The 27823-nt window shown below is 44.1% G+C and overlaps 1 protein-coding gene across 1 annotated transcript in view; it reads right to left on the bottom strand.

Moving 5' to 3' along the window:
• TENT4B (terminal nucleotidyltransferase 4B) overlaps positions 1–25479 on the bottom strand; it is a 41853-nt gene extending 16374 nt beyond the window's left edge. The window contains exons 1-2 of the mRNA XM_083794835.1: positions 24698–25479; positions 4793–4916 (exon numbers count right to left, since the gene is read on the bottom strand). Of these exons, the coding sequence (XP_083650961.1) occupies positions 4793–4916; positions 24698–25257 (684 nt within the window). The 5' untranslated portion in view covers positions 25258–25479. The remainder of the gene's footprint in view (positions 1–4792; positions 4917–24697) is intronic.
• Positions 25480–27823: the final 2344 nt, after the last annotated feature.

Raw genomic sequence — 27823 nt, 5'->3', positions numbered from 1 at the left:
TGGTAGATTTTGGTATTGCTAACAGGCACATTATGAACGGAAGTACTCGTCACAGCATTTACATCTTCAGTGTCGTATAAACAGTTAATCTTCATTATTATCACCCACATAAGTACAAATAATAATGTTAACAACCTTGACTTTTCTCCTACAAAATCTTCTTTGTAATGTCAGAACTTTTCACCATGAAAACTTGGCAAAAGCCATAAACCAAAAGATTTAAAAAACAAAACAAGCAAAAAATGATGACTGACAGAACAACAAAACCAAACCCAGTATTAGTTCTATTTGTTTTCTTGCTTTTGTATCTTAAAGCATACCCTTTAGTTTTTAAACAAATTTTCAAATTTAGGTTTAATATATTTCCACTGCTCTGCATACTTAAAAAAAAAAAATAAAAATCCTGAATTATAGAGCAGGTAGCACAACTCCAGTATTTCTGCTTCAACAACAACAAAATAGTTTCAGGAATTTTCGTATCACACAGATTTAGTTCACTTCGCTGGATTTTTCCTAGCACCAGAGGTTTAAATGGCCAGGTATCTTTTGTAAGCTGTCCAGAACCACATTCTCATTAACGTAGCCAAGCCTCGCTGGGAGGTCAGACTCATACGCTGAGTCTCAAAAGGGGACTGGTGAGACTTCAAAGGAAAGATACCTACACATTTGGACTAATTTTCAACCAGACTGTCTTCTGATGTGTTTCCTGGAGCCACCTAACAGAGTTATGTATTCCGCTCTAATGAGTCTCACAAACTAGCTTGATTTCCCCTATCTGTATGTCAAGTGACCCACTTTTTGTTTTTCCCCTTTGGGATAAGAAAAAAGGGGAGATGGGAAAAAATGATGTTCTGTAAATAAGTGCCTTGATAGTTTAAGAGACTAAGAAGCAGTATGAGTGGTTCCTGTTGATTATTTGACGTTACTTCACACTTTAACCCTTCTCATCTCCACCTCCAACAAAAAGCACACACTTGCAGTAAATTTATGTTGTAAGTTCATAGCTCTTCACATTAGAAAAGACTGCAAGAGATGTTACTGCACTAGTATCAATATTTTACTAGATCTTGACAAAAGCATAAAGGCATGACAAAGCTAGGAATGTAATAAAAATATTTTTTTCTTAACACAGGATAATAAAAAAAGCATCCTCTGTCAAATTGTTTGGGTCCAGTCAAACCAGGATTTATTCTGACACCAAAAAAAGTCTGAAAAGTACTTTTGCACAATAAAACAAACAATGATGGGTTCAGAAGTCTAAATATGCTTCCACATTATCAAACAAAATAGTGTCTTCAACTGAACAGCAAAGAAAGCCTTTACTGAATAAACAATCCTGAAAGTATTCATAAACTTACTGATACAACATATATGACCTTTACTGAAAGGAATGAGAGAACATCTGCTATTGTACAATAATGTGGAGTATGAGAAACACTGAACTATTATGAAAGACACCCACACTTCAATCCCTTTCTCATCAAATTGGTAGAGATTGAAAGGGAAAAGTGGGGAGATCAGAACAGAAATTTAAAAATATGTTGATTTATTATCAAATTAGAATCTAACCCACAGTAGCTGTGTAGCCATTTTCATGCTTAAAGCATCCCAAAAGCAGGATACTATTATGTCATGAGACACATAAACGCTAGTTTTTGTGGAGTGCCAACACTGATGATTATATTTTTTTTCTATGTGGACAGAGATAAGTATTTGCATCCATAATATTTCAGAGGACTGTAATGGACTCTTACTGCTGTATGTTATTGTTACTATTTATCCTACACTTCTGCAAACTTGCTCGTGTTAAATTCCAAAGTTCCTGAAGGAGCTTTATGGATGCTGTGTCCAAAAATGTCCTCACTATGCAGAACAGAACTTGGAAACCCACAAAAGCTTGTGAAGTCCTTGCTACCAAAATGCCCCCTACAAAACAAAAAATCTATCCATAGCCAATTAAAACTCCTCTTTCTGCTATGCTGTTAACTTCAAACACTGAATTTGCTGAAGGCCATCAAAATAAATAGGGTTCATCTTTCTAGTTCTATTGCTGATCAGAGTATTTTCACACCTGAAGTGCATGAGGTATGCAGCATGACATCTCCAAGGCCACAGACTACTCAGACACAAAGTTGAAGACATTATGACAAATGTATCCTAAATTCCGTTGTCTAAGTCAGTATTTGTTCAATACTCAGTTTTTCATATTCAACTGGTCAAAAAAACTTTGTCTTAAAATGCCTTAATTTAATGTTTTGGGTTGCTCAGTTTCAGTGTAATTAAAGACTTTCTTATGGTCAGAGCATTGCTGATGCCAAGAACAGTACTCACTTACTAGGAATGTTTCCTTCTAAGCACATTCCCTTGAGTAAGAGAGCAAATGACACAATTGCTAATTTCTATAAATAAAGTAACAGCTTAGGACACCTAGTTTTACCCCCCCACATCTGTTTTTTTCAGCCTTTTCCTAAGTGGAACAGGAAAAAAATACATATATGCGTATGCACACGTTCTACACTCTCGTTTTACAGTTAGATTTGTGAAGCCCAATTTTACTTTTCTTGGTATCTGATTTTTACAGAGTGTGTCTTACTAAAGCGGTTTAGTGAAAAACTACAAACTAAATGCGTATGTTTAACTTAAAAGTTTATTTTAGCTGGATTTGCTGCATCTATCAGTCAAAATGAACAGCTTAAACATTAACTTATCACTTTACACTACAGCTGAAGCTGAGGACATTGGACCAGACACCACTTCACCTTCTCAAAGCATGTACTCAGAACTTAAATATTCCAAGTGGCTAAACCAATACAGATTTTCAAAAGGTTAGCGATTAACTCAAAAGGCTAAAAAAATTCCAAAAGACCATCAAAGTTGAAGACAGTTAAGCTCAGCAGTTAGTTCCCAAGCAGGTCTGTAAACTATTAGAAAAATGACATTACAGTAACTGCCAGGTTATAAGCTGGCATGCTTCCCATTCCTAAAAAGATTATGGGCTTCAAAAAACAGTATCAGTAGGTTAGATAACTATTTTCTCAAGTCATACTTTTTTCTGGTTTTGTTTTTAAATATAGAATACCTAGCTAGCTTTTACAGGTCAAGTCTGTCCTACAAATGCTTAGAGTACCTTGGGAAGCAGTAAATTCTTGTGTACTACTCAAAATGTCAGCAGTAACAAGGAAAGATCCCGTGGTAATAAACGCACTCACCCCATTATGCTAGTAAGCCTGCAGCATACAAACTTGTCTGGAAATAGTGGCACCTAGGCTGAAGCAAATTTTGGGGGGTGAAATCCACTACTACAAGACTTTGGCAAGGTCTATCATGGTTAGAACTGTTCAATGCCAGCACAGCTTCCTATGCTACTTCTTGTCACACTGGCACCCTGCTACTCCTGCTCTTCAGCAGCGCCTACAGCACTGGTTCTCTTGGTTACAGGAGAGCTATATAATACCTGTGAGATATGCTGATGTCTGACACAGTTCCCTTGGAAAAATTACGGCTTTTCCTCAACGAGAAAATTACCAAACGTGTAGTAATGACTATACCAATCCTCTGTAATTCTGTGACAAAAGCTGTGATTGAGCAACGTGCTCCTTCCATATTACACATCACTAACATTGTCCGTAACATGAACCATGAGAGTGTATTTTACACACAAAAAAACCCCACACATACATACATAGCTCATACAGAATTCCATCAGTCATTCTGCCAAATTCTAAAAACATTTTCCAAAAAATAGGTTAAGAAGATCTGAAATGAACAGTGGGTTAAAGTCACTCATGTCGTAACATTACCTTTCACTGTGGCAGGATCAAAGAGCATTCCTTATAATAAAGATTCTGCTGTCTGAATTTGGTTTGCTATTCTGGTTAACAAGTCCTCATTTTCAGCTACTGTTATCTATATTTATCTGTAGATAAATGACTAAGGCTACAAATCTGCATTCTGGAAACAAACACCATGTTAGTAGAGGGATGCAGTTACACTAGAGTCAGTTATGCTAAAAATCCAAGGTTGTCCGCATAAAAAACATCTTGAGATGTAAAAGAAACTTCTCTAGCTTCCCTTTAATCCATTCTTTATTGAAAACAAACAGAACTAACAAACAACCCGCCCCTACACACACACACAGAAGCATAGCTGTGCAGAGGAGAAAATCTTGTTTTGACTGTATGAAGTCCTGGCAAAAATCTACCTTCAATGGAAAGAGGCATTAGAGATTTAAAGCTCAATATACAGCAAAGAGATCTACAAGCTTGTTTCTTCCCATACAGAAACCTGGTTTCTATACATTTGTTAGATATTTCAATTTAGTTTCCCTGCCTATTAAAAACAGCAGTCTAGATAACATGGCATTGCTGGCATTCCAGCTTACAGACCTATTCAAGACTGCAGGTCTTCGGACTAGAAGTCCTGCTACAGACTTTTTCAGTCAAGCTATGAGTTTCAGAAAACTTTTTTTAACATCACTCTTTATATGCATGCATGCCTGATATGTTTCCATTAACCTTAATGAATATTAATGAAACTAAACATTGCCATACCTTATGCCCTTTCTTTGATACAGTAGGTTTAGTTCATCTTTGTTCTTTCTGTTCTTATGTGTGATATAAAACGTTGACCTATATTATTCTACAAATAAACATCACCTCTCTTTCATTTGACTAGAAAGCCTTTTTTTTTTCCAAAAGAATAAACAGTGTTTTCATTATCCAGTACTTCACAACCTAAACAGGCACATAATGTTGCTTTTGTATTTTAATAAATAGAATAGTATCCTACTCACATCTGCATTAGGCCAGAGCTCCTTTATAACGTTTTCTATCCTGTTCACCACTTCCATCCGCATTCTCTCTTCTTCATGTCTGGGAGACATATACTTATAAAAGTCAATGATTTCTTCATGGAGACTGAAAGAAAAAAAAAGATCAGAAAGTCAGGAAAAAAAACCACAGAAGAATGAAATTGCAACTACTCTAATCAAACATAACTTTTAAGCTCAGTTTATGAGTACCATGCAATTAAAAAAAAGAGATTCACTCTGCTTAGTAAGGTTTAGCCTCCCCATACAAACTTGCATCATACATCAATATTGTACTGCATTTGCTGAAAGTACGGAAGCAAATCTAAACCCAAGTACCTTCAATTCACGTTAGAAGTCGCGCTGTGTATTTTAAAGTCAGCGTCATACAGAAACGCTTCAGTCTTCAGCTAAGAAAGCAGCTGCGAGCTCAAAGTACACACTGCTCAACAGCTTAACCAGGAGGTTTTCAGCCAACGCTTTGCAGCCTGCCCTTTGGCACCAGTAGGGTCGTTTCAGGCATCAGTCTGCATTCAGCACCGAGCTTTCAAAAAAAGTTTGCAGTAATTGTGCCAGTACTAGAGCTAGGAAAATTGCCTCGTTTACTGTTTAGACAAGACACCAACTAAGCATGCATTCTCTCCTTGGAACAAGCAGATAAGCAGCAGTGGTGGCTCGGAGGAGCAAGTGCCTGAGAGGCAGCTAACCACTGTGTCTGGCAGATGGGAGCTCCCCGCCTGGCTGTGAGACGCACGTGTAGTAAGTTACATTCAGATTGCCTATGATCAGAGCTGAAATAATAACATCTTCGTACAGTGCCACGAATTTCTAGGCTTCCGTAATATCATAAACACATCATCGTCTTGACTAACAATGTATTAAAGAAAACAGACACAAACAACCCTTTAATTCCAGTAAAACACAGAGGAACTTCGGCACTGAGTAGCTAAATTAATTTCATTTGCTTCCTGCAATGATCATTATAGTTACAGGTAGTTTTTTGTTTTTTAAATGGATTGTTTCTCGGTAACAAGTGCAAACACATCTCTCCTTAAAGCTCCGAGGGACCATCAAGGGAGCAGTTTATTAAGAGCGCGTCCTTAGATCAGATGGGGAGTCTAGCACTTCTCCACCACGTACACATCTACATAAATCACATGTTAATAACTGCAAGTTGTACACAGGTGTCAGAAAAACAGATTAAAACATCTGAAAGTTGTATTTAACAGAGCCTGAGTAAGGACAGAACCTAACCCATCCATCTGCCTTGCATCCTTCAGTGCCACGTGTCACAACAGCACCAGCGTCTTTCCCAAAGAGACTGAGGAATAAAATACCTGCATCACTTTTACCGAGCATTTATGGGAATTTCCCCCCAACACCCGCAGGGCAACAGTGCTAACAGTCTATTAGCTTGAGCTGGCAAACACCACAGGCTCTCTGCAGCTAATGCAAAGAGAAAAGTGCCTCTGAAGGAGTTCCTCCATGGGGAGACCCCGAGGGAGAAGCAATACAGCTGCATGAAACCTGCACTGGGAGCAGCTTCTCCTCCGGCACCTGCCGAGGGAGCCTTCGAGCCTGGACTGGCTGGAGCAGCCTGGTTGCACCCACAGCGTGCACAATTTGGCCCAGAGCAGTGTTTTTGACAAGATTAAGCACACACACACCGCTGTCAGAGTATTTGATGGCAGGAGCCCTGCTGGGATGATGCCGAGGGACGGCTCCGGGGACGTATTCGCGCATGGTGCAGCCCAGAGCCCTCCTGGTGGTCAGCGGTCCCCAGCCTGCGAGGGGGCTTGGGGAAACCACATAGCCAGGATTAGGTCCCTGAAGCAAACAACGGGCCAAGCCACGGAGACACTGCCGTTCTCAGTGCTCTCTCTACTAACTCAGCTATCTGACACTTTTAATTGAGATAACTGTATCAGTCGGTGCATTCCTTGGGAGCACATAAAATACCGATGTGCTGTCAGCACACCGTCTGCATCTCTAACTGGGATCAGTCTTACTGTTCAGGACTCATGGACATTTTGATGGCGAAGACAAGAAATTAAGCAGTATGCAAACGCACAGGAACTTGCATCACATGCACACCAACTACTACTACACAATGCAGATAGAGAAAAAAATGAAATGTGAACTTTCTCACTGATAGAAGACCGGCTTTAAGACTACCAAAGGAAGTCCTCAGCAGCACTCCAGGCAGAATACCGCAGCGATAACCCGTATCGCAGCGCCCCCAGGAACCCACGCTGCCCGGACGGGGCCACCTGTGCCGTGCAGGATCACGGCGCTCAGGCGGCCAGCGGGAGCGGTCAGGGCTTACATCTACACCTGGAACTGCATTTCCCTGCCCAGCAAAAACTGCTGCCAAGAAGTAAGAGAATGATTAATTAAAGCCACGGCAAACAGAAGCAGCAACATGCAGATTTCAGAGCAGTATGACACGACTTAGTAGCGTGACTCCAATTAATGCGGAGTTAACTTGTATTGAAAATTAAAACTCAAGGTTATTCACTGTCTTAATCAAAATCTATTATAGTCACTGTTTTTCAAAACAATTTGTTTGGATTAATGGAGGCTGTTTACTGGAGTCTCTAGTGAAATTTTATATCTTTAGCTGAAATGAAGATCAAAGAGACTGAGAAGTTATTTTTGGCATCATAACAGTATTTTATTATTTAATGCCACTACATTCATTAGTTATTTAAGATAAAAGTCCTTAAAAGGAGGCTTGTTTTTAGAAGGAAATTACACTGTAATAAACCTGATTACACTATGCAGGGATATTTTATTCGGCTTTATATTTGTATCAAAGCTACTGACACCCAAGACCTACTTGGGATGCATGAAGAGTTCCTTGCGATGCATAGGAACATTAGATTATTTATTACAGTAAATAGCAATAAACAAAGGCATCTTAGTCCTGTATTTCAGGAAATCTTAACCTTTTGGAAAAAACATCTTACACTTTCTCTCTGTTTTAAAAAAAAGTACTAGCCGCATCATATCCCATTTTAAAACCTTGTAAGCTGAGTTCATTTGCGTTTTACAGACCAAACAGAACTGAAGTAACAGAAAACAGATGCCACTAAATACAGTGGATTATAGCATTTGTTATGTTTATCTGACAGAGATAATGATGTAACATCAAAAAAATAAATGCTGGTCAAAAAGCTGTAATCACAAGAAGAACTTCCCATTGTAACATTACCAAATCACACCGTGAGGAACACAAAGACTGTTAGACTCGCACTGTTCAGGTGGAAAGCTGCAGCTTTTGTACAAATGTAAGTAATATGGAGCACAGGATGTTAGATTTCTTTCCCAATTTGATCAAAGCTTACTTTCTTTCGCAGCACAACTTGTGGGCTCTAAAAGTGCAACTCGGGATTCTCCAACTGGTTTACGTGTCCAAGATGACAATATTCTGGAGGACAAATCCTTCTGCACGTTTGCCAATTGATTAAAAACAGTCACATACAAACAAAATGTTATTTCTGTTTCAAATGCACTGCACAGAGAAGATACGTGATGAACGCATAAGTTTGACTACATACTTCAGTTGACTGAGGTATAAAGCAGCACAACTCACCATTACAAGTCCCGAACTGGAACCAGGAGTGACACTGGCAGTCACATTGCTTCACAAAACGTTGCTGGAGATGCTAAAAGTATTGTTTCTGTGCACTGGGATCTTGATCCAGACTAAATGATTGGCCCACTGTGCTTACAGGTTTCGACAGCTTGGAGGGAGCCAGCCAGACACAAGCCACTTGCAAGCCTTGCCAGTGGCTGCCCCAAGTTCACACTTAGCCTGGACCTGCCCGTCCTGCTCTGGGCAGCTGAGAAGCAGACAGCAGTCACACTAAGCAGAGCCGCCAGCAAGATAAGGATAATTCTGATTTTTTTGTTATTATTATTAATAACAGAATAGCAGTTAAGTGTTGCCATCGTGTGCCAACATGCAGTGTTATGCTAATCAGAGAAATAAGTTTTAATTGAAAAGTTTCCTGTCTTTGTCATTCTAGAATTGCATTACAATTCCACTCTCCTTTGGCTCTTCTTCACTTTTCATTTCACAAGAGAAATTATGCAGGCATGCATGTTCTAATTTCTCTAGTAAGGGTGTTACCCGTAGCTTCTGCTCCAACTGTTCAAAACGACTGAGTTAAAAATTCTGCTCATCTGTCCCAGAGAGTTTCTTCTGCCTTTGGCACATCTATACCTCTGCACTGGAAAAGCTATCTGCAACAACATCACTGAAGATAATTCAAAACAGTGGATATTAACTACACATGAAAAAAAAAGCGTATGGTGATCACATACTACAATTTATTCTACAGGATTTTCTGAAGGAAGCCCTATTTTGAGTGATTTGGAGTGATGAAAACTTAAATTATTGAGAACCTCTGTGGACTGAGGGCAGAAGCAAGCAATGAACACACAGACAACTTTTGTCTCCCCAAACTCTATGTTTTAAGATGAATCACTTCTGATTTCAGAGTTTATTGATTTGATACCCACACTTGGATAGGATATTTACAATGTACTCCTGTAGCACTGAATAAGTCTTTTGTATCTGAATTTTCTTTGGCTGAATAATTCCTATCTGACAGTGTTTAGTCTCCCCTACCATTTTAAGTCTTCTCTGAAGGAAAAACAACAACAACAAAAGAATGTAATGCAACAGAGAGAAACAACATAGCATTTCAGTCTTTGGGGAAAGAGGAACCTTAGGTATATTAACTTCTTGAAAGCATCTATACTAAGAGCCCTAACTGCATCCATCCCTCTGCTCCAGTTAGGAAAACCAGTATTGCACAGGAGGAGAACAATTTTGGTCTGAAGCTTCCCACAATGTTTTACTAAGAAGATGGTACTGGTTTTGGACCTGTCAAAAAAAAAAAAAAATCAACAGAATTACGGCAGGGATTTCTGATCCTTTAGAAGTTCGATGAACTGAAGAAAGCTTGTCCATCTCTCACTCGTGAACTATTTGGTCCTGAAGGGTCTTTGAACAAAACTCTAACTGAGACAAAGGAAAGACACTGGGAGCCCGATTCTTTCCCCCCGTTATTATTAGTAGTAGTAGTTTAAAAGTAACACCAGCACTCTACAAGATGGGGAATCCAACAGCTTCCTAAATTCTTGTTCAATACTTATCTCCCACAAGCCTAATAAATAATTTCTAGGTTACTATCACCATCTACACGCATTCAGTAACAAAGCAAGAACAAGAGTAGACACTGTAAAGAGCACAAATTATTTTGCCTACCTTCAATCTCAAGCAAAAACAAACATGAGAGTAGTGAAGGGAATTGTAAATATGAAGCATCTGCTGAGGTCCTCTCCCTACCACCTGTGCCTCTCTAGCAGACAAATTCTTTTAATATGTGCTAGGTTTTAAGCTACTGAGAAAATACCTAACTGCATCTGCAGGTGATTTAATAGGCAATTAAGCTTCACGATGACTGATACATCAGCCCTGGTAAAAAACTAAAATTGCACATAATGAAGCAAACAACTTTCAATAGCCTCGGAGACTTTGACCGTCACTTTTCATATCGCTGGTGACTGAACCGTATCAATACACCACAGGTCACACAGCAACCATATTGTGGCCACAAATGTCCTAGGGGAACTTTAAAATGAAACATCCCAAAAGATTCCCATATTAGTAACCTAACAAAAATAGAAAAGCTTTAGGAGGTGGTGTTTTTGATCACACAGACTTTCCTTCAGGTAAGTTTACCTGTTTGAAATACAGCTTCACCAGGCCACCTTCTCTGAGTTCACATTAAAATACACATGCAGGAAAAAAACGCAGGTGCTTTGCCACCATATGTTCAGTAAGCATCACTAAAATTCTGGCTATCTGCTGCATAAAGCAGTTCCCTAAGATGCAAACAGAGAACTTCACTTTGCAAAGAGCTAGACAAATGGGATTTATTTCTTCCCTCTTCCGTTACACCCCAGGTGTTTGTCACCACTCCCTGGCTTTGTGCTCGCAAGGTCTGCTATAAGAGGATTACGCGAGCCTCCCTAATCCACCTAAGGCAAAGTTAGTGAAGTTAAACCCAGCACCCTCCCGGCCAGCCAAGCTGCCAGCCCTCCGAAGGGGCTCCCTGAGCGCTGCAGCCGCCGCTGCCACATCCACCGGGGCAGCACGGGGCAAGCAGCCACCAGCAGGACAAACACCTTCAGCTGGCACCTCTATACCCAGAAGGCAGGACGAGCCATCTTTGGGGGGCTTTCAGTAGTTATCCACGAGAAGCAGGACATTTCTGACCAGCATTTGTAGTTCTGTAGACAAAATTGCCTTTTTGCGTTGAGGCAGGGCAGCATTTTCACAAATACCTGCGTGATGCAGGAACCCAGATCCTGTTGTCAGGACCAATGCCTTTCAAGATTAAACTAATTAATCTGACATTAAACTTGACAATGTTTTCATGAACGGGGTTTGTACACTTTAAAATTTATGGTGGACTGATAATAACACACATTTCTTCAGTATGGTCAACTGATAGTAATACACATTTCTTCAAATGTGGTGGAGCAAAAAAAATGCCACAAAAATCTGTATTACAAGACTTAAAATTTCTATCCTGTGTAAATATTTGAAAACATATGTAGTGTAGCCCCTTCCTTCTTCCTCCCAATAAACACCATTCCCCCCAGACACATCAAAACAATGTAGCTTTTTATCAGTGATCTGGATTTAAATTAACTTATGGGTTTAACAGCATCATAAAAAGCACTGAAATAGCACCGCCTGAAGGAAATGGCCAAAGTGAAGCAGAGTCATATTAAAACACAGAAGAAAGAACCAATGTGGGCAGGTTTTTTTCTTTTCCAACTATTGAATTTAAATTGTCTCCATCACTTCAGTTATTTTTTTATCATTATTTTATAGATCCTTTGCTTCAATCTGGATGAATACTATCTTCTTGAAACTGATTAAAACTCCAAGCATATTCTTTGGTCAGAAACTAATATTGAAGACTGCATTTCTCAGACAACGTAGAAGTGAGCATTTTTTGTCTGTTTATAAATTGCAACGTGTGCTTTGTCTTCTAAAATACACTCCAGATATACTAGAGATTTTTTTTTCCTAGAGAAATTTGTCTTTTAAGAGGAAAAACATCCTACAGAACTTTAATTAGAAATTAAATGCTTGAATGAATCATACCTACAAGCAGTCTCAAGTATGACTCCACAACTGATCCACTAGCTTTTAAACCCAGGCCGTATGCGTACCAAGTCTTCTGCTTCTATTCTCCCAGGCAATAGGTTGCCAAAGGAAGGAAAATTAATGTGTGTTGTTAACAGAGGAGCGGGGGGGGGAAGAAACTGCTACCTCAACTTTGCTGAAAGAAAAAAGGATTAACAAAAGAACAAGACGAAGCAGGAGGGAACGGTTGTGCAGGAAAAAAAAGTGGGAAGAGTAGATAGAGATAGGATATATCTGTTTTACTTCATAATGACAAAAAGGCTTCAACTCCTGGTGATATCTAATTATCTTGAAACACGCCAGTAATTCCAACATCTCCTCTAGTGAGCATATGTAAAATACTACCAACAAGGTTTTTCTTCAGCTGACTTGTAGAAAAGCTTTAGTCTGTTGGAATATAGTTGAATGTATAGATCAGCTATGCATTTTGCAAACTCATAATCTAGAAGACTGATTCATATAAAAAAAAACAAAAACTTAGATTTAGAGGGCAACTATTAGTATGCACTTTCTACATCCTGTAATTACAAATTGAGGTGAAATTCCAAACAGCTAAAACCACGGAGAAGTTATAAAAGTATCTATTTCCTATAGTGAGGAATTAGTAATTGCTCAGCCTGCCAGTTTCCCTTGCTTAAAAAGCTCTCGTTCAAAGAGCCCAAACAACAGATTTTTAAACAAGAGCTTAATGAGAAGTAAAAGTAACTATCAGTAGTAGTTTAATTTATTTTAGCTGAACTTTCCCAGTAACACAGTAACAGCTGAGTTAGTGCTCAGGCTGTAACAAAAGTTACTGTCAGTACATCCCCTTAAAGGCTTGCAAAAAACCTTCTGTATCAACACAAGAGGTAAGGAAGTTTTTTTGTTTGTTTTTAAGAAATTAGATCTGTTTTGCAATTGCAACTGTGGTGTTTACTGTTAAACCAGACTGGAGGAATATGGCAGGTCGGCCTTCTGTTTGTCTTCATGAATATACACCACTATGGAAGCTCTTCATACACCACTAGTACATCGCTACTATTTTGTCAGTGCAGCAAATATTATTAAACAAACACACAGCCTCTGATCTGCCAACAAATGACAGCGCACACTGTCAGGGCAGAGGTGAGATGACCATACTCCCCGAAGGCTGTCTAGTACTTCCGATGGATAATGTGTTCTCAAAAAATCTCCAGCTGAAGACTTGGCTCTGAGTTAAAAACTTGCAGCGCAGGCCTTTCCCAGCACAGCTAAATGGCTGTGAGCATGCCGGGCTCACACGTGCCATGGAAGCACACGCAATAACCCAACGAGCCTTGCAGGGGACCCAAAGTAGGGCTTGCTCCAAAACAGAAGAAAGTTGAGACAAGTCGTCTGCTTTCACAGACACAGTGGGTTCTGCCTAGCAAACACTCTTCTTGCTTGTAACTCGATAACTCATTTAACTTAAAAGATTAGTTAAATGAAAAGAAGGAGGGTTATGCAATTGTTCACCGCAGTCTCCTTCCATCAGAGTTGACTTAAACTTTCAAAGCTCCACCCCAAATGTACCCACGCCAGTCTTAGGTTGAAGGGAGACACTAATGCAATCCCAGGCTTACGATATTCACACCAAAGTCAAGTAAGAAAGCTGGTTAACATCTGAGTTCCTACCTATAGCTGGTCCTGCTTACCCACTTGTCCCTGCAGCTGAGTAGCATGCACCTCTGAGTGCAGTGGTAATTCCAGAAAACCCCTCACGTCCATTTGTGCAACAAGCCTGCTTCTTCGCTGCTAAGTAGACAGAAGAACCAAGAACAGCATAAAACTCAAAACACCTCCATTTCATTCACACAACATTAAACATTTTTTTATATTATTTGTAAGTCCAATAAACAAGCTACATTTGCAGTTTGTCAAGACCTTTTCAAGTCCAGCATAGGAACATTTTCAAATGATGAAATCTGAAAAAGTATGCCACCTGGAAAGTCAGTGCACATTCCTAAAGCTGTTTTACATTTATAGCATTGGGTGGCTATTTTGGGGGGGGGGGCTGAGGGGATGGAGGGTTTGGTTGCATCTTCTACATTAAAAGTATTTAATTTTTTTATGAAAAGATTTGAAGTTAGCACTTACTATTTTGCACAAGGTTTTAGATTTGTATGTTAAATTTATATTCATGTAGTAAAATGGACAGTAATCCTGACTTACCTGCCTAGCACACGTTCAAAACCATCTTATCACCCATTTATGACTTTTACTGAACTTCGGTGACACTGTGCTATAACAGTATGCAGCGTTGTCATACCAAGGCAAAATATAAGTCACAGAAGTATTTTTCCCTCTCAATTTCTAAATGTTCAGAAGTCACCAGACTGAGTGCATTTTAAGGGAGAAGGAAGAATTACACATACTACTGCAAAGTACAAGGAACATCTCAGGCAGCTTTTTATATTGATGATTTGCTATTTTTACAGCAAAGGGGTGCACAGTGAGCTATGTTTGGATTAAAAAACTCAGTATTCATTTTGGGACTCATTTATCCAATAGTATACTCTCTCAAAGGTATATCTTATAAACTACCTGTTTGTATTCTGGTTTGTTTCCTGGTGCTCAGATACTCCCACTTGCAAGACAAGGTGCGCAGGCACCAGCACGTGCTGTGAGCAGCAGCATGCCATGCTTCCACACAACCTGCCAAATAATTTGGAGACTCACCAGCATCTTTTCGTCTGCTTGACCGCTCTGGGCTACAAGACTCCAAACAGCAACAGGCAGAAAAGAATACTTAAGCAGATCACAGAAACGTGTTCCCTGAGGTCACCTCCATTAGCTCAATGACAGATGCACACTGAGGAGCTTCGATGTCAGAACCAGAAGAAATGCTTCCTCCTCCACTGCAGCTACCAGACTCCTCTTCACAGTATCTAGAAGTTGGTCTCTTACTAAACCTGCAGATCAGCTCATGGTTTTTATCTTCTTTCCCTCAGAAGGTTCAGCTTTCTGTCAGAAAGCTACCAATACGAGCCTAGAAAATACCCTTCACTGACCGAGCGTCTAAAATCTTAAAATTCATACAGACCATTATATGCTGAAGGATGGCTTGTAACTGATTTAAAGCAACTACATTAACTGCTGAATTCTACTTGGACACAAGGACAAAGTAATCTGTATGGGGTACATTAGGGACTTTAATAGCTTGAGAGTCACAGCAGGCCAAGGCATAACATCAGGCAGCTGAACACCGGACCCTGCCCTAGGATGGGACATCCCCAGACCACACACACGTGTGGTACCAAATTTGTGTGCAGCCTTCTGGCAAAAGCAGCAAATGGAAATGAGGCTGTCCAGAGCTCTCCCAATATGCACTCAAGATTCATCCAACTAATTTACTGAAACCGCTATCTCAAAATAATTCAATTAATAATCTGAACATTAAGCAGATTTGTCTAGTGTACCAAAAATTGAGCAGAAGACCCAGCAGTGGAGCCCAGCTGGCCAGCTATCAGAAACCCGCAGGAGGGTCACCGAATGTCTACAGGCTGCCGAATCGACAGGCAGCAGGAACGGTACGCTGCAGCATGCCTGAAGCTGGTATGCTTCAGAGGAGCAAATGCTGAAGTGAACTATTCCAGCATATAATGCCCAGTGACTTAATGCCTACAGGCAAATACTGCATTATACAAGAAACGAGAGGGGAAGTTTATTATTACACAGTTATTCCATTCATTTGCTCCAAGGTACTGTTACCCTGGGAATTTACACTGCTACTTACTGCCACTGAAATAGTATCTCTGACTACCTGTATGCGCACTGCCGCATTTGGCCAAATTGTAAGAAGAGCAGCTTCAGAACATCACTGGCTAATTCAAATTTATATAGATTTTAGCTAAGAAAATGTATAATGTAATTACAAGACAGCAACAAAAGCAAGACAACCTTGTTCTTTCTGCCTCATTTCAAAAAAGTTTAAGTAAGAGCAAAACCCAACAGCTTGATGAGACCAACTTCTCTAGCCGAGGCTTGAAGCAGAGGTACGTGTAAGGAAGTTGTTTACCTCAGATAACTAGCTCCTCAAGGCAAAAATCAACATGAAATTGTTCTCCTAGGAGTACCTGCCAAGTATGACTCCAACAAGGAAAAATCCCCATGAATGAATGGGAAAAAGGCACCGAGTCCAAAACACAACCAGAAGGCCAAGTAAACAGAAGATCCTCACACGCTGCTTGAATCAGCCAGCTACAGTGTGACATCGCAAAGAAGAAAAATAAAAACCTGTCAGGATCTCACTCTGAGCACAGCTCAGTCCTGACCTCAGACGGCGCGACTGCAGCCACGAGCGTTACCCAGGCCCACACAGCTCCAGCCAGCTCCTCCTTCTGCAGGCGGCCGGGCAGCAGCACCCCTGCTTGTGCAAAGGCTCAGGCCCACAGCAAAACTTCACACAGCTCCCAAAACCGCTACACGCATGTATTTTAGATTAAAGCTGATGTCTCACTGAGGCGGAAAGGGGAGGAATGTAAATGCATCTAGAAGATTAAGTGTTTTGTAACATCCTCCCCACCCCAAAACAAAGAAAAACCTTTTGGTGTTCGGCTGCTTCTGAAGTAACAGTGGAAGGGAATAGCTTCAAAACTGACAGAGTGAAAGAAAAAAATAAGGCAAGAGGAAAGCTATGCTGTCACACATCCTCAGCCTGGAGCAACCACGACATCAAGAGGTCAGGCAAGGCCAGCAAGCCCTGACCGAGACTCGCTCCCCTCAGCCCGCACGCTGGCACACGGCCGCAAGACCAAGGCCTCGGCCCCGAAATACTGCGAGGTGCTCCCACATGCCCTCTGTGACTGACACCCCCGCTCTGATTACAGTAAGACATTTTATAAAGGGCTTACTTCTACATGGTATTTGGGACAGGTTATTGCAAGTTCTCGCAGCATTTACCGGGTCCGTAAACAAACGGAAGGAAAGGAAGCGACACTTCACACGCGTGCACGCAGGTCAGACTGGCAGCGAGCCTGCGCCGAGTGAAGATAACGAGCTGAGGTTCCCAGTCACCTGTAACCGCAACTCTCCCTGATTTGGAAGTTCCTAAAGGACTTGGTTTGCATTTGCCTGTTGTTAAAACCCACTACCTGTAGAATCACAGCACTAGATCCTGTCCAACACGTTCAGATCAGTGCTGGCTGTCTCGTTCCTCCCTTCACGCCAGTAAAATGGCCGAGCAGGCACACATGGGCATGGACTTTGATCCTAAGCCCTCTGCCACTACTTTTCAGTAAAAATCCTGTAAAATCCAGTGCAGAAGAAATAAATAAAATGCAAGACCATGCAATGCAGTATGGTGATGGAGCATTCCACACTGTAAAGCCTTCTCCAAGTAATCGCAGCAAGACCGTGCCTCTTCAGCTGCACATTGCTTCTGAATAATTCAGATGTAGTTCCCATGCCAAGGAGGACATTACGAGACTGTCAGAGAGGCTGATCTGGAATGAGGGCTGCCAAATACTCTTAATTGTCACCATGGGAGGAAGGAAGTTAACAGATGTTGCCGACGAACCTCGGTCAGGCCACAGGGCCAGCTCACGGCAGCAGCCGAGGAGCTGCTGCCGCCCTCCTCGGGGCTGCAGCACCCCTCAGGTACCTGGTCTCACCCAGATTTTGGGACGTTGCTCTACAGGTCAGAACAACCACCATCAGGGACAGCTGATTTCAGAAGGGTGCTGAACACAGCGGCACTAATACGTTAATTGGTATTAGGTAAACAGGCTCCAGAGATTCTGCAGGAGAAACCTCAGACTGCCTTACAAACACGAGCTCTGTTGCCTCGATCCAACCTGCCTTGCTTTGACATCAGAAGTTCATATTCCAGGAAAAAAAATCCTGCCGTGTTATCTGTTGTAGGTTAAAGTTTCAAAATGATTAAAGTTCAAATTACTTCTCCTTTAAAGCTACCTGCACCCTAGGAAAAATACCTGAAGCCAGCAGCCAGCTTCCTAGCTTTTACACTTATTGCTTATAGCAATATTTTGTTTAGCCCCAATTTCTAGATGAAAGGACAGAAAGCAATATACAAGTGTGACCACTATCTTGAGCACTCTTTGGCAGTTCATCCGCAAGGATAATTCAAAGGAATGAAGTCATAACTTCAGAAATTACGAGTTCACAGCATGTTCAACTAACGAATTAGCATGCAAACTGCTCGCTAAAAACAGCGGTAGTGTTTGTTTGCTTATAACATGTATTATGCAAGATTTTCACTTTGTTTTCTTCAGAAACATTTCTCTCTATGACAGGTTTGCAGGTTACATAGCAGTATCACTACCAGCACGCAAACATCTCAATACGTAACGGGGCCACCTCTGTATTCTGGCCTATCTGTTATTTTGGAGAACATGTTCTATATTCAGAAATGCACTCAGAATCACCAAATTATGAGGTCATTAAGGAGAAATAGGAAATATTACATTATTACCTATTGAGATTGTAATGTTATGTATACAGCCTCCTAAACTGCATTTCAAAGTTTTAAGAATTCCCAAAGTAAAAAACAGATCTTACACTCCAACTTGAAGTGAGTGAGTATAAGCTACCCCGGAACAAAGTGTAACAGTAAGATGGTTAAAAAACAACAAAGCAGAGAAAAATATAACAATATGCTTCTGTGATACAGGTCGAGGACCAGCAACACAATCTCATGCTTCCTAAAACTGACCTCAAGCTAACAGCTTGCCAATTAAAAAGTAAGAGCTGTAACCCCAACACAGTTTAATATGATACCGATCAAGATTTGGGGTGTGCAGGTCCCCTTTTTCCAACTGCATACTGCTACGGAGAGCACGTATCAGCTCTTGGGAACCAGCAAACACTCAAGAGGGAACGACATACTCTTCCTATTACTTAATATAGACATCCCCGTCCACCAAAAGTCTACCAAACTTCTGTTCCTTATATAGCCGCTCCAAGGTAAATAGGTGCCCAAGTCATAAATGGAATATAAGAATCAGAGCAAACAAAACAGCCCACAAAAATACATTTAAATACTCTTTCCCTGCATGTGTGGAAACCAGCAGGCCTCTCAAGTCCTCTTTAAACTGTTTAAACAAGACATGCTGAAATTTTGGCCCCGTCCCAAGGTTCTGCAAGCTCAAACAATACTGTTATATAATATTTACAGTATATTTCCTGCAGGTTTCCTAAAACTGCCTTTAGTCTAACAGTCTCATCTCCTAGGAAGCCTGCTTCTCTCCCCACAGCCCCTCCAAGAGAGTACCTACAGGCTGTCACTACTCAAGGCCGTGGGCTAACAGCTGACTTCACGTCCACACAACCCCGATGCCCGCCTTCAAGGATTGCACGAGCTGTCACAAGGGTGCTGTCAGGGCCATGGGTCACAGCACAGGACAAGACCAAGAGTAATCGTGACTCCTACCAGACAAGCACAAGAAAATGATTCTCACTTGACTGACGGCCCTGCATTGTACCTGAACACTTACACACACGGGTACGGAGCGAAGGGACAGTACTGTTCTGAGACATTTCCAGGGAGCAGGCAGATTGCCGTCTATGAACTTTTCCCAAGTAATTCATTTCTATGCATGATGTACGTGGTGAATTCGACTGCAGCTGATGTTTTGACATCCTCTCCTTTATTAGATCCCAAAAGCATGCAATCCTCTAAGTGACGACGTGCTGGAAGAGCCGCACGCACCCCTCACTGCTGCCTCACCAGCAGTCACACAGATGCCTCCGTGTCTGACAAGTGCGTGCTTTATTTACCTGAAGCACTTGTAGGTATCGGGCTACTGCAAGAGCAAAGCAAGTACCACCCGAGATCTGAACTCTTGGGAGTACATGATGAAAACCTGCATGGCTGATTAGGATTTTATCACATTTCTCTCCCCTAGTCAGGCATTTAGCACGGCTACACGTTTTGCTACAGGTACTCACACACACAGCTTTCTCTTCCTGCTCCAGCCCCTGTGGAAATCATGCTGCTGTGCCTGATACCAAGCAAGGGCCTGCACAAGTAAGACCTAAAGAGACACAGGGCACGTTATCTCAGACCGACTGCTGCATCAGTGCGGCTACATGCCTTCTGGTCAGCTCAAAGTTCGACGAGCATGAGCTTGCACCTGCCTTAGCACACTTAGCTTCTTCCAAAAAAGCAGCTAAAAGACATGAGAAGCTGGCATACTTCACGTGAAAAAAATCCCATTAGAACTTCTCCAGTAAGCACATGCAGCTTTAAGTTATTTTCGTCCTGAAGCAGTAATGGTTTTATTTCACGGTACCCTCGTAATCCTGGAGGACAGCAGGGAACCCCCGCGCCATGCCAACCAATTCGGAAGGCTGCGAGCCCACACCCGCACCCACCTCCACCGGCGTCACGGGAGTCTCTCCCTCTGTGTCAAAGTCTCCGTCAGTACTTCAAAGCGCCGTGAGTTCAGCATTCCAAAACGCTTTGTCTTCTATTTAACCCAGGTTCTTCCTCAGCCATGCACATGGCCTTTTCCTTCCTAAACTCATACATTAATCAGGGTCTTTCTACTTGACTGGAGAGTCTGGTCAAAATTATCCAGCTTCCTACAAAGTTCCCAAATCCACATCTCCTACCTGGGAGCTGCTTATGAACTCTTCCCTTCAGTGCAAGCATCAGAGAAACATATGAGGAGACGGACCAAACTGAAGCACCAGTCTTTATTTTTGCTGTTTTGTTGCAGTCTAGGCTTCTGGCTTAAGCAGTTCTTGTATCACCTTTTGGCTAGGCTCAGCCTACACTCGGCAAAAGCTGTCAGGCACCCGTCTCGGTACCCCAGCCACTTGTTGCGCCCTTCGAATTGGGGCACAGTGCTAACAGTTTACTATTGCCCTGGGAAGGGAGGGAATGACAGGGAATCCCTCCCCAGACCCCAAAGCACATACCCTACATCCCTGAGTTATGCTGCTCAGAGTACCACATCCAGGTAAATTCAATTACGGTCTTCAAAGGTATGTTTGTCACCAGAAACATCGTACGGATCCTGTACAACTTTAGGTTCATTCCGTGTGCTGTGTGTTCTTTTTAGCACTACTGCCTACTGACAAAGCCCACGGAGGACATAAGACACGCAGCCTGAATCCGACCGGTGCAAAGCAATCCCGGGCAGCACCAGACAATTAATTTACAGCGGGATTTCGGACCTCACAAAGGTAAGAGTGCCAGAACTAAGGAAAGAAGATCACGTGTAATGTGAACATCTACATTATTAATAGAACTACAAGTCTGAAAACAGACTAATATTAAATAGAAATATTAAAGATATGCAAGAATATGATATATACAACAGCACCATTAACTCTGTCAAAACCAGCCACATGTTGAAGGCGGCCAGTATCTCAGTACTGAGGCACGTTCACAAACACTGTGCATGCTTTGTGAGAAACCTACCCTGAAATCAGAACAACACAGTTGAAGATTATTCCTGAATGATTTGGATATCACTTTATGTACAGATAGAGCAAACCGAGAAAATACTGTTTCTCAATAAAAATCAAAAAACCGAGAAGACCTAAACATTTACCTGGACAGCTTAGTAGCAAAGCAGTTACACGCTGTTACATGTTTACACAAACCACCCAACTAGCTAAGAATTATTGGACTGTTTTTCCAGACAGCTGATCAATATAATTGTGTGTTCAGAGCTGGTTTTGCACAGCTGTACACACAAGTGACATCCCTGCACTGGAAACGTGAATTCCACATGTCAGCTTTCAACTGTGTTTGTTATCAAGTCAGGCCTAAGTTTTCTGAAAACGGGACAGTTCATCAGCATGGCAGTGTTCAAGAGACTCAGAATTTAAAGCCATCAGCTGAAAACAGTTATAGGATGGTAGGCAGAGGAAAGCATCAAACCTTTATTATTTTTAACATTTGCATTGGAACAATTTAGGGAGGAAAAAAAGATACCTGTTAACACAGAAGTAGTGCCTGTAATAGAACTACAGTATCTTTTCCTCTCCTATCAGCTGCCAGGAGTAGCCAACACAAACGCAGGAACCCATCTTGGAAAAAAGTAATTTAAAACACATACTTCAGCAATGGCCTCATTTGCTAGGTTACGAACCTCTCTATCCATCTTCACCATACGCGGTGATTTCAGCCCCGAGACAGCTGCCTAACAGCAGTTATTAAAAAGAACCGCGTACGACAGGGGTGGGAGCAGCTCAGCACAACCCAAGCAGCTCTGCAGGCTTCGCCAGGCCTCGCCAGCAGCCAGCCAGTCACAGAGCAATCCGCAGAAAATCTGAGGGTTTCCCGTGCTTTCCTGAGAGGCTACAGCTCCTTTTAGAACTTGTTTGCGCTATTTTTCATTAAGACTTGTTAGCTAACAGCCTCTTAATACCTTAGGAATAAATAGCATTTAAAAAGCAAATGCCACTTACTTCCATCACTTTGAAAACGAAATTCAGGGGCACATCTTAGAGACACTCTACCTTGCCCTGCTATGAACAAAGGAAAAAGCTAAGAGAAAATCTCGGCATCATGTAAATATATGCCACAAATTTGACAGCCAAACCTAGGGCAGGCCAACGTACTTGAATGCTTTTAAATACTAAGAGGAAAAAAAATACACACAGTGCGTCCATTTGGCTTTTGAAACTCATTCAAACAAAATTCTGCTGTTGTGACAGCCATCGTCTTGAATTCTTACGTACAATTATTAGTTTATATCTCTTCATGAAGTTCACCGCCTTTTCCTGCCCTGTATCTCCAATACTGAGAAAAGGTTTACGGTTTACAAGAGAGAATGGCGCTTCTAAAAATGATCCTCAACCTTCAAGTAAATAAATGACAAGCTAGAAGATAGAGTCCAAAAACTAACTTACAAAAAAAAAAAACCACCATGGTATTTAGTATGCTTTGAACACATTGCTTTTAAGTCTTGTGAAGGAAGTCATGGAAGGCTCCAACGTACAGTGACTACAGAAGTTAAAATAGCACACTTCTGCAAAGTCATTTTATGAATTATTATAACCCCAGCAGTAAAGGTAACATAGGAGCTGGCAAGAAAGTTGGGAGCCCGAGGCTATAAGAGTTCGCCTTCCAAAACAACCAGTAACGTTGAATATTCATTTTGACAGATCTTACAGAACTGCAGTTTTCGGAAGGCACAAGGTCAACGCTTTCTGGTGGGAGGTGGCGGAAGGACCTTTAGGTGCAAGCTGGGCACACAAAAAGCGACGCACCCAAATCATTACTGATTTCTAAAATGAGCTCTTCGTGGCCTCCTGCTGTCACCATACACCTCAGCCATCCGAACCCTGGAACGAAGCCAGACGTTTTTGTAAAGGAGAAGGATTGGAAAGGGTACTACACCTGCACACACCACATCAGAGATCCATACTTAACAAGTCAAATACATGTCAACATGCTCCTGCTGAGGGGAGGAGGGCTAAGCTATGGGTCAAAGCCAAAGGTTATATTTTGAAAAGCATGAATGTAATAAACAGATAAATAAAACATAAAAAGGCTACAGAAGTTATCGATGGCTTTTTATCCAGGGAATCACCCATACCAAAAGCCATCCTCACGTTTAAAAAAATGGGGGGAGGAGGAGCTCAGAACAGTTTTTGGGTAAACAGGACAGAAGAGATGTGTTCGCCTGCCCTCGATCTCTGTGGGCTCGTGCAACGCCAACTGATGAGACCCAAGCTAACACAAAAACAATATGGACAAAATACTCGGATCAGCACGTGCATTCCATAGTCAGAGATCCATGAAAAGCATTAATAATCCCACGCTGAAATCCATAATGCCCTGTGCACGCGCGCAGGTTCACTTCTGAGAACAGGTGCCGGCGCGCGCGTGTATCTCTTCCGCCACAGCTCTAGAAAACGCGCTCCCTGCGCGATCGCCCAGCGTGCGCGCTTTCCCTTAACAACAGCGGCTCCTTCTGAAGTTACAGCCCCTACTACGCGCTCGTTCCACGGGGAGCACCGAGCCCTGCGGCGTGCGGAGCAGCTGTCAGCGCCGCGCCTGGCGTCCCCCTGCTGCCCCCGCTCCACGCCGGGCAGCGCCGCGAGCGGCGCCCAGGGAAGCGCCCCGTCCTTCCCCGCGGCACGTGCGGGAACAGCAGCGGTACGAGACGCCAGAGCACCCGAGACAGAAACACGCCGCACAGGCGAGAGGAGGAAAGCTGCAAAGCGAGGAGCGCGCCCAGGCTGCACACCGCTGGCTCGGCGGGCAGCGGCACCACGTGCGGCCGCGGTGACAGCCGGAGGAGCCTGCGAAGGGATCCCGTGCCCGCACCTAGGCGTGCCCGCACCATCAGCATGCACACGGGCACCTCCCGGCACCGGCACAAGGCGCTGCTCTGCACGGCGAGCGCCCGCCCGCCCCTTCCCCGGGTCAGACACCTGCGGCAGCCAGGCCCCGCCGGGCACTCCCGCACCCCCCGTCCCCCCCGGCTCGGCGGTGCCGCCCGGCCGGCAGAGCCCGGCGGGGGCCGGGAGCCGGGCCCCGGCCCTGCCCTGCGCCGGCACCGGGGCCTGCGCCTGGGCCCCGCCGCTCGCCTCAGGTGCCGCGGCCCAGCGCCCCCCGCCGGCCCCGGGGCGGGCCTCGGCCTCCTCCTCCTCCTCCTCCTCCTCCTCCTCCTCCGGCGGAGGCCGGGGCCGGGGCCGGGCCCGCGCCCCCCCTCCCGCCCCGCCGCCCCGCTCACCCCACGACTCCCTGGCTGTAGTTCCGCTTCTTCCAGGGGGTGCCGGTGTAGGGCGGCTCGGCCAGGCCGGCCTGGGCCCTGCCTGCCGGCCCGTCGCCCAGGGCGGGGGCCCGGCCCTGCCCGGGGGGCCCCAGCAGCAGGCTGTAGTTGAGGCCGAAGGTGCTGGCCTTGTTGTCGCGCTTCCTCTTGTTGCTGGCGGCGGCGGCGGCGGCGGCGGCCGCGGCGGCGGCGGGCGGCACCCCCCGGGCGGGCCGGGCCCAGGCGGCGGCGGCCCCCGGGGGCGGCGAGGCCTGGCGGAGGCTGCGGTTGTGCTGGTTGTTGGCGCTCTCGAGCGGCAGGAAGTCGGGCTGGGGGTCGGCGCGGGGGGCGCGGTACATGCCGGGCGGGGAGGCCGGGCCGGCCCCGGCGGGGGCGCTCTGCTGCTGCTGCTGCTCCTGCTGCTGCTGCTGCTGCTGGAAGTAGAGGTTGCGGACCCCCTGCGTGGTCTCCCAGATCTGCATCCACAGGCGGTTCGAGGGGCCGAGCTGCTCTGGCTGGAACCAGGCGATCCGGGGATCCATCAAACGGGGACCCCACCCCGGCTGCCTCCGCTCCCCGCGCCGCGCCGCGCCGGCCGCCGCCGCCGAGACCCTGTCAGCGGGTCCCAGCGCTAATGGCGGCTCCTATGGAAGGGCAGCTCCGCGCCTGCCTGCTCGCTGCCGTCGCTCCACAGCCCCCGCCCCTCCTGGCGAGCGCGGCGAGGCGGGGCCCGGCTGGGCCGCCGGCACACACACACACACACGGGCGCGCACACACACACACACACACGGGTGCACGCGGCCGGGCCCGGCGTAATAAACGGCGGCGGGGCGGCGGCCCCCGGAGCTGCCGCCCCCGGCCCCCCCGGCTCCCCTCAGGGCACGGCCGCCCCCGGCGCTGAGCGGCGCTGAGGGGACCGAGGGCTCCCCGGGCCCGCGGGGGGAGGCCCCCGGTGGGCGGCAGGGGGCGGCAGCGGCCCCCGGCCCCGAGGTGTCGGTGCGGGGCCGGCCCGGCTCCCCTCAGCGGCGGGTGGCCGTTCCCTAACGGGCTGCCCCGCACGGCGGCTGCTGCCGTCGCGTTACCCCTGGCGGAGGTGGGCAGCTCCCCCCCGCCTGCCTCTGTGACGGCTGCCGGTAGGTGTGGGGCTCCTTGCGCCTTGTCCGGCGCCCCAGGAGCGAAAGAGGGAGCCTTGGTGCCGTACGTGTACAGCCAACGCTTCTGCAGGTGGAAAAACACGTTACATAGGCAGCGGCGCAAACAGCAAAACGTAGTAGTATGACTTGTGGTCAGAGTCAACTTTATTTTTGGTATTTCCATACTACAGCCCTAAACCATCTTTTATATCAGATCAGCTAGTAAGTTTCCCGCATGGATGTCCTGCTGCTTCTCTTTTTGTAGTTTCAGCACTGTGTGGGACAGGATTTCTCTTTAGGTAGATGGAGCATGGAGATGCTTTGCGATTAACAAGATGCATTTCAATTCCAAGTATCCCAATGCGTAGAAAGTTCGCAAAGAAGCGTTAGCAGCATTTCCCACTGACAGACACAGACTAAAGTTACGGTTTCTCTCTGCCGTCCCCCAACATCTAAGAGCAGGACGAGGAGAAGGTTTTGACCTAAGGTATCCGAGAGGCACGGTTGAAGAAAAACTCAACTACAGTGAGAATCTGTTGGGAGAAATTCTGTCTTTGATGTGGTAGATTTGATTAATTGCTTTGAAAGTCACCTGACACTACCATCCAAAGCCAAGTGGAAACTGGTGGGTCTTGAGCACAGAAATAAAAGCTCCTAAGTGGGAGAACTGTCCTGAATAACTACTTTCCAAAATGCACATGCTTATAACTGCCAGATTAACTGAAGAATATCAAAAATTATTAGCCTTATGTTCCTTTTACAAAGATACATAAACTGCCAAACTTCGAGTCATCAACTTTCTTTTTTAAACACCACAGAAGAAGGGGAACAAAAGACTAATAAAAATTCATGTTATCCTTACGGAGATAACAGTAACAAAAAAAAAATCTGGTCTTAAACTGAGTGATACTACAACTACGTTAGATTAGAGGGTAAGCTGAGGGGATATTAGAAAAAAAAAAGGCAAAAAAGAACACCATACTTGAATATGGTCAACATGATTTTTTAGTCATGACTTTGAACTTCAACTTACTAAAGAGAGGCAATTCCTCAGAAAAGGCTATTTAGAAACATCATGCATTTTCTAGCTGAGTCAGCCATTCTTCAGCTAAATTCTGGAAGTGCCCTTCACTCTCTAACAAGCAGTGGGGGGGGAGGGAAAAGGCCAATGCAATTTTCCTTAAAAGTTCAAAAAATTCACGTCAGAAGGGAAAGAAAACAAAGAATCCCAGCCGAGATTTTTGTTAAAAAAAGGAACACAAAGCCTGGAGAATGTATACTGAAATCCCAATGCATCTTTAGAAGTGGTAAAGGCATTTACATGACCATGACTCACAGCACCTTGCAGTGCTAGGGCTGCATTAAGACCCTCCTGCATGTCAAGACGACCACACAGCAGCCACAATAGTTCTAACAGCACACAGATTATTGCGATGATACCTTATTCCAGCTCACAGGCATTTTGATTTAAGTCCTTAATATAGCAGTAATACAAGGACACCCAGATTTGGCAGAAAAAAGACAGACATCTTACCATATCTTTTGTGTACAATTCTCAAACTATGTTTTTATGTGGTCACTGAATTATGTCTGACATACTGCCTCTCACAGAAGCGAGGAGCTTAGGAAAATAATACAGGAGCAAAATGAAGTTAGAGTGATTTAAATACATGCTGTTTTTCCTGGAAAGTACAAAAGTTAAACAGTTTGAATTTATTTGGAGGATAGACAAAAAACTCCACGCTGCTCGGTAAAAGCTTCTTCAAACAGAAAGGCTCACCATGTTTCAGCCCTTGTGGATAAACTGCAAGTTCCTTAATCTGCTGTGACTGTCAGAGTTTTTAGTTTCTGCCAATTATCTTAGCGTTACGTATCTTAACAGCATGTCCAGTGCAACTATATTTAGATTGTTTGCTCAATTCATCTGTGCCAGAAAAGAACCATTATATTATTTTCAATTACAATTACCATTGCC

This window comes from Anser anser (assembly GCF_964211835.1).
Source record: "Anser anser genome assembly, chromosome: 11".
NCBI classification, from domain to species: domain Eukaryota; kingdom Metazoa; phylum Chordata; class Aves; order Anseriformes; family Anatidae; genus Anser; species Anser anser.
This window is presented reverse-complemented; position numbering and strand designations above follow the sequence as displayed.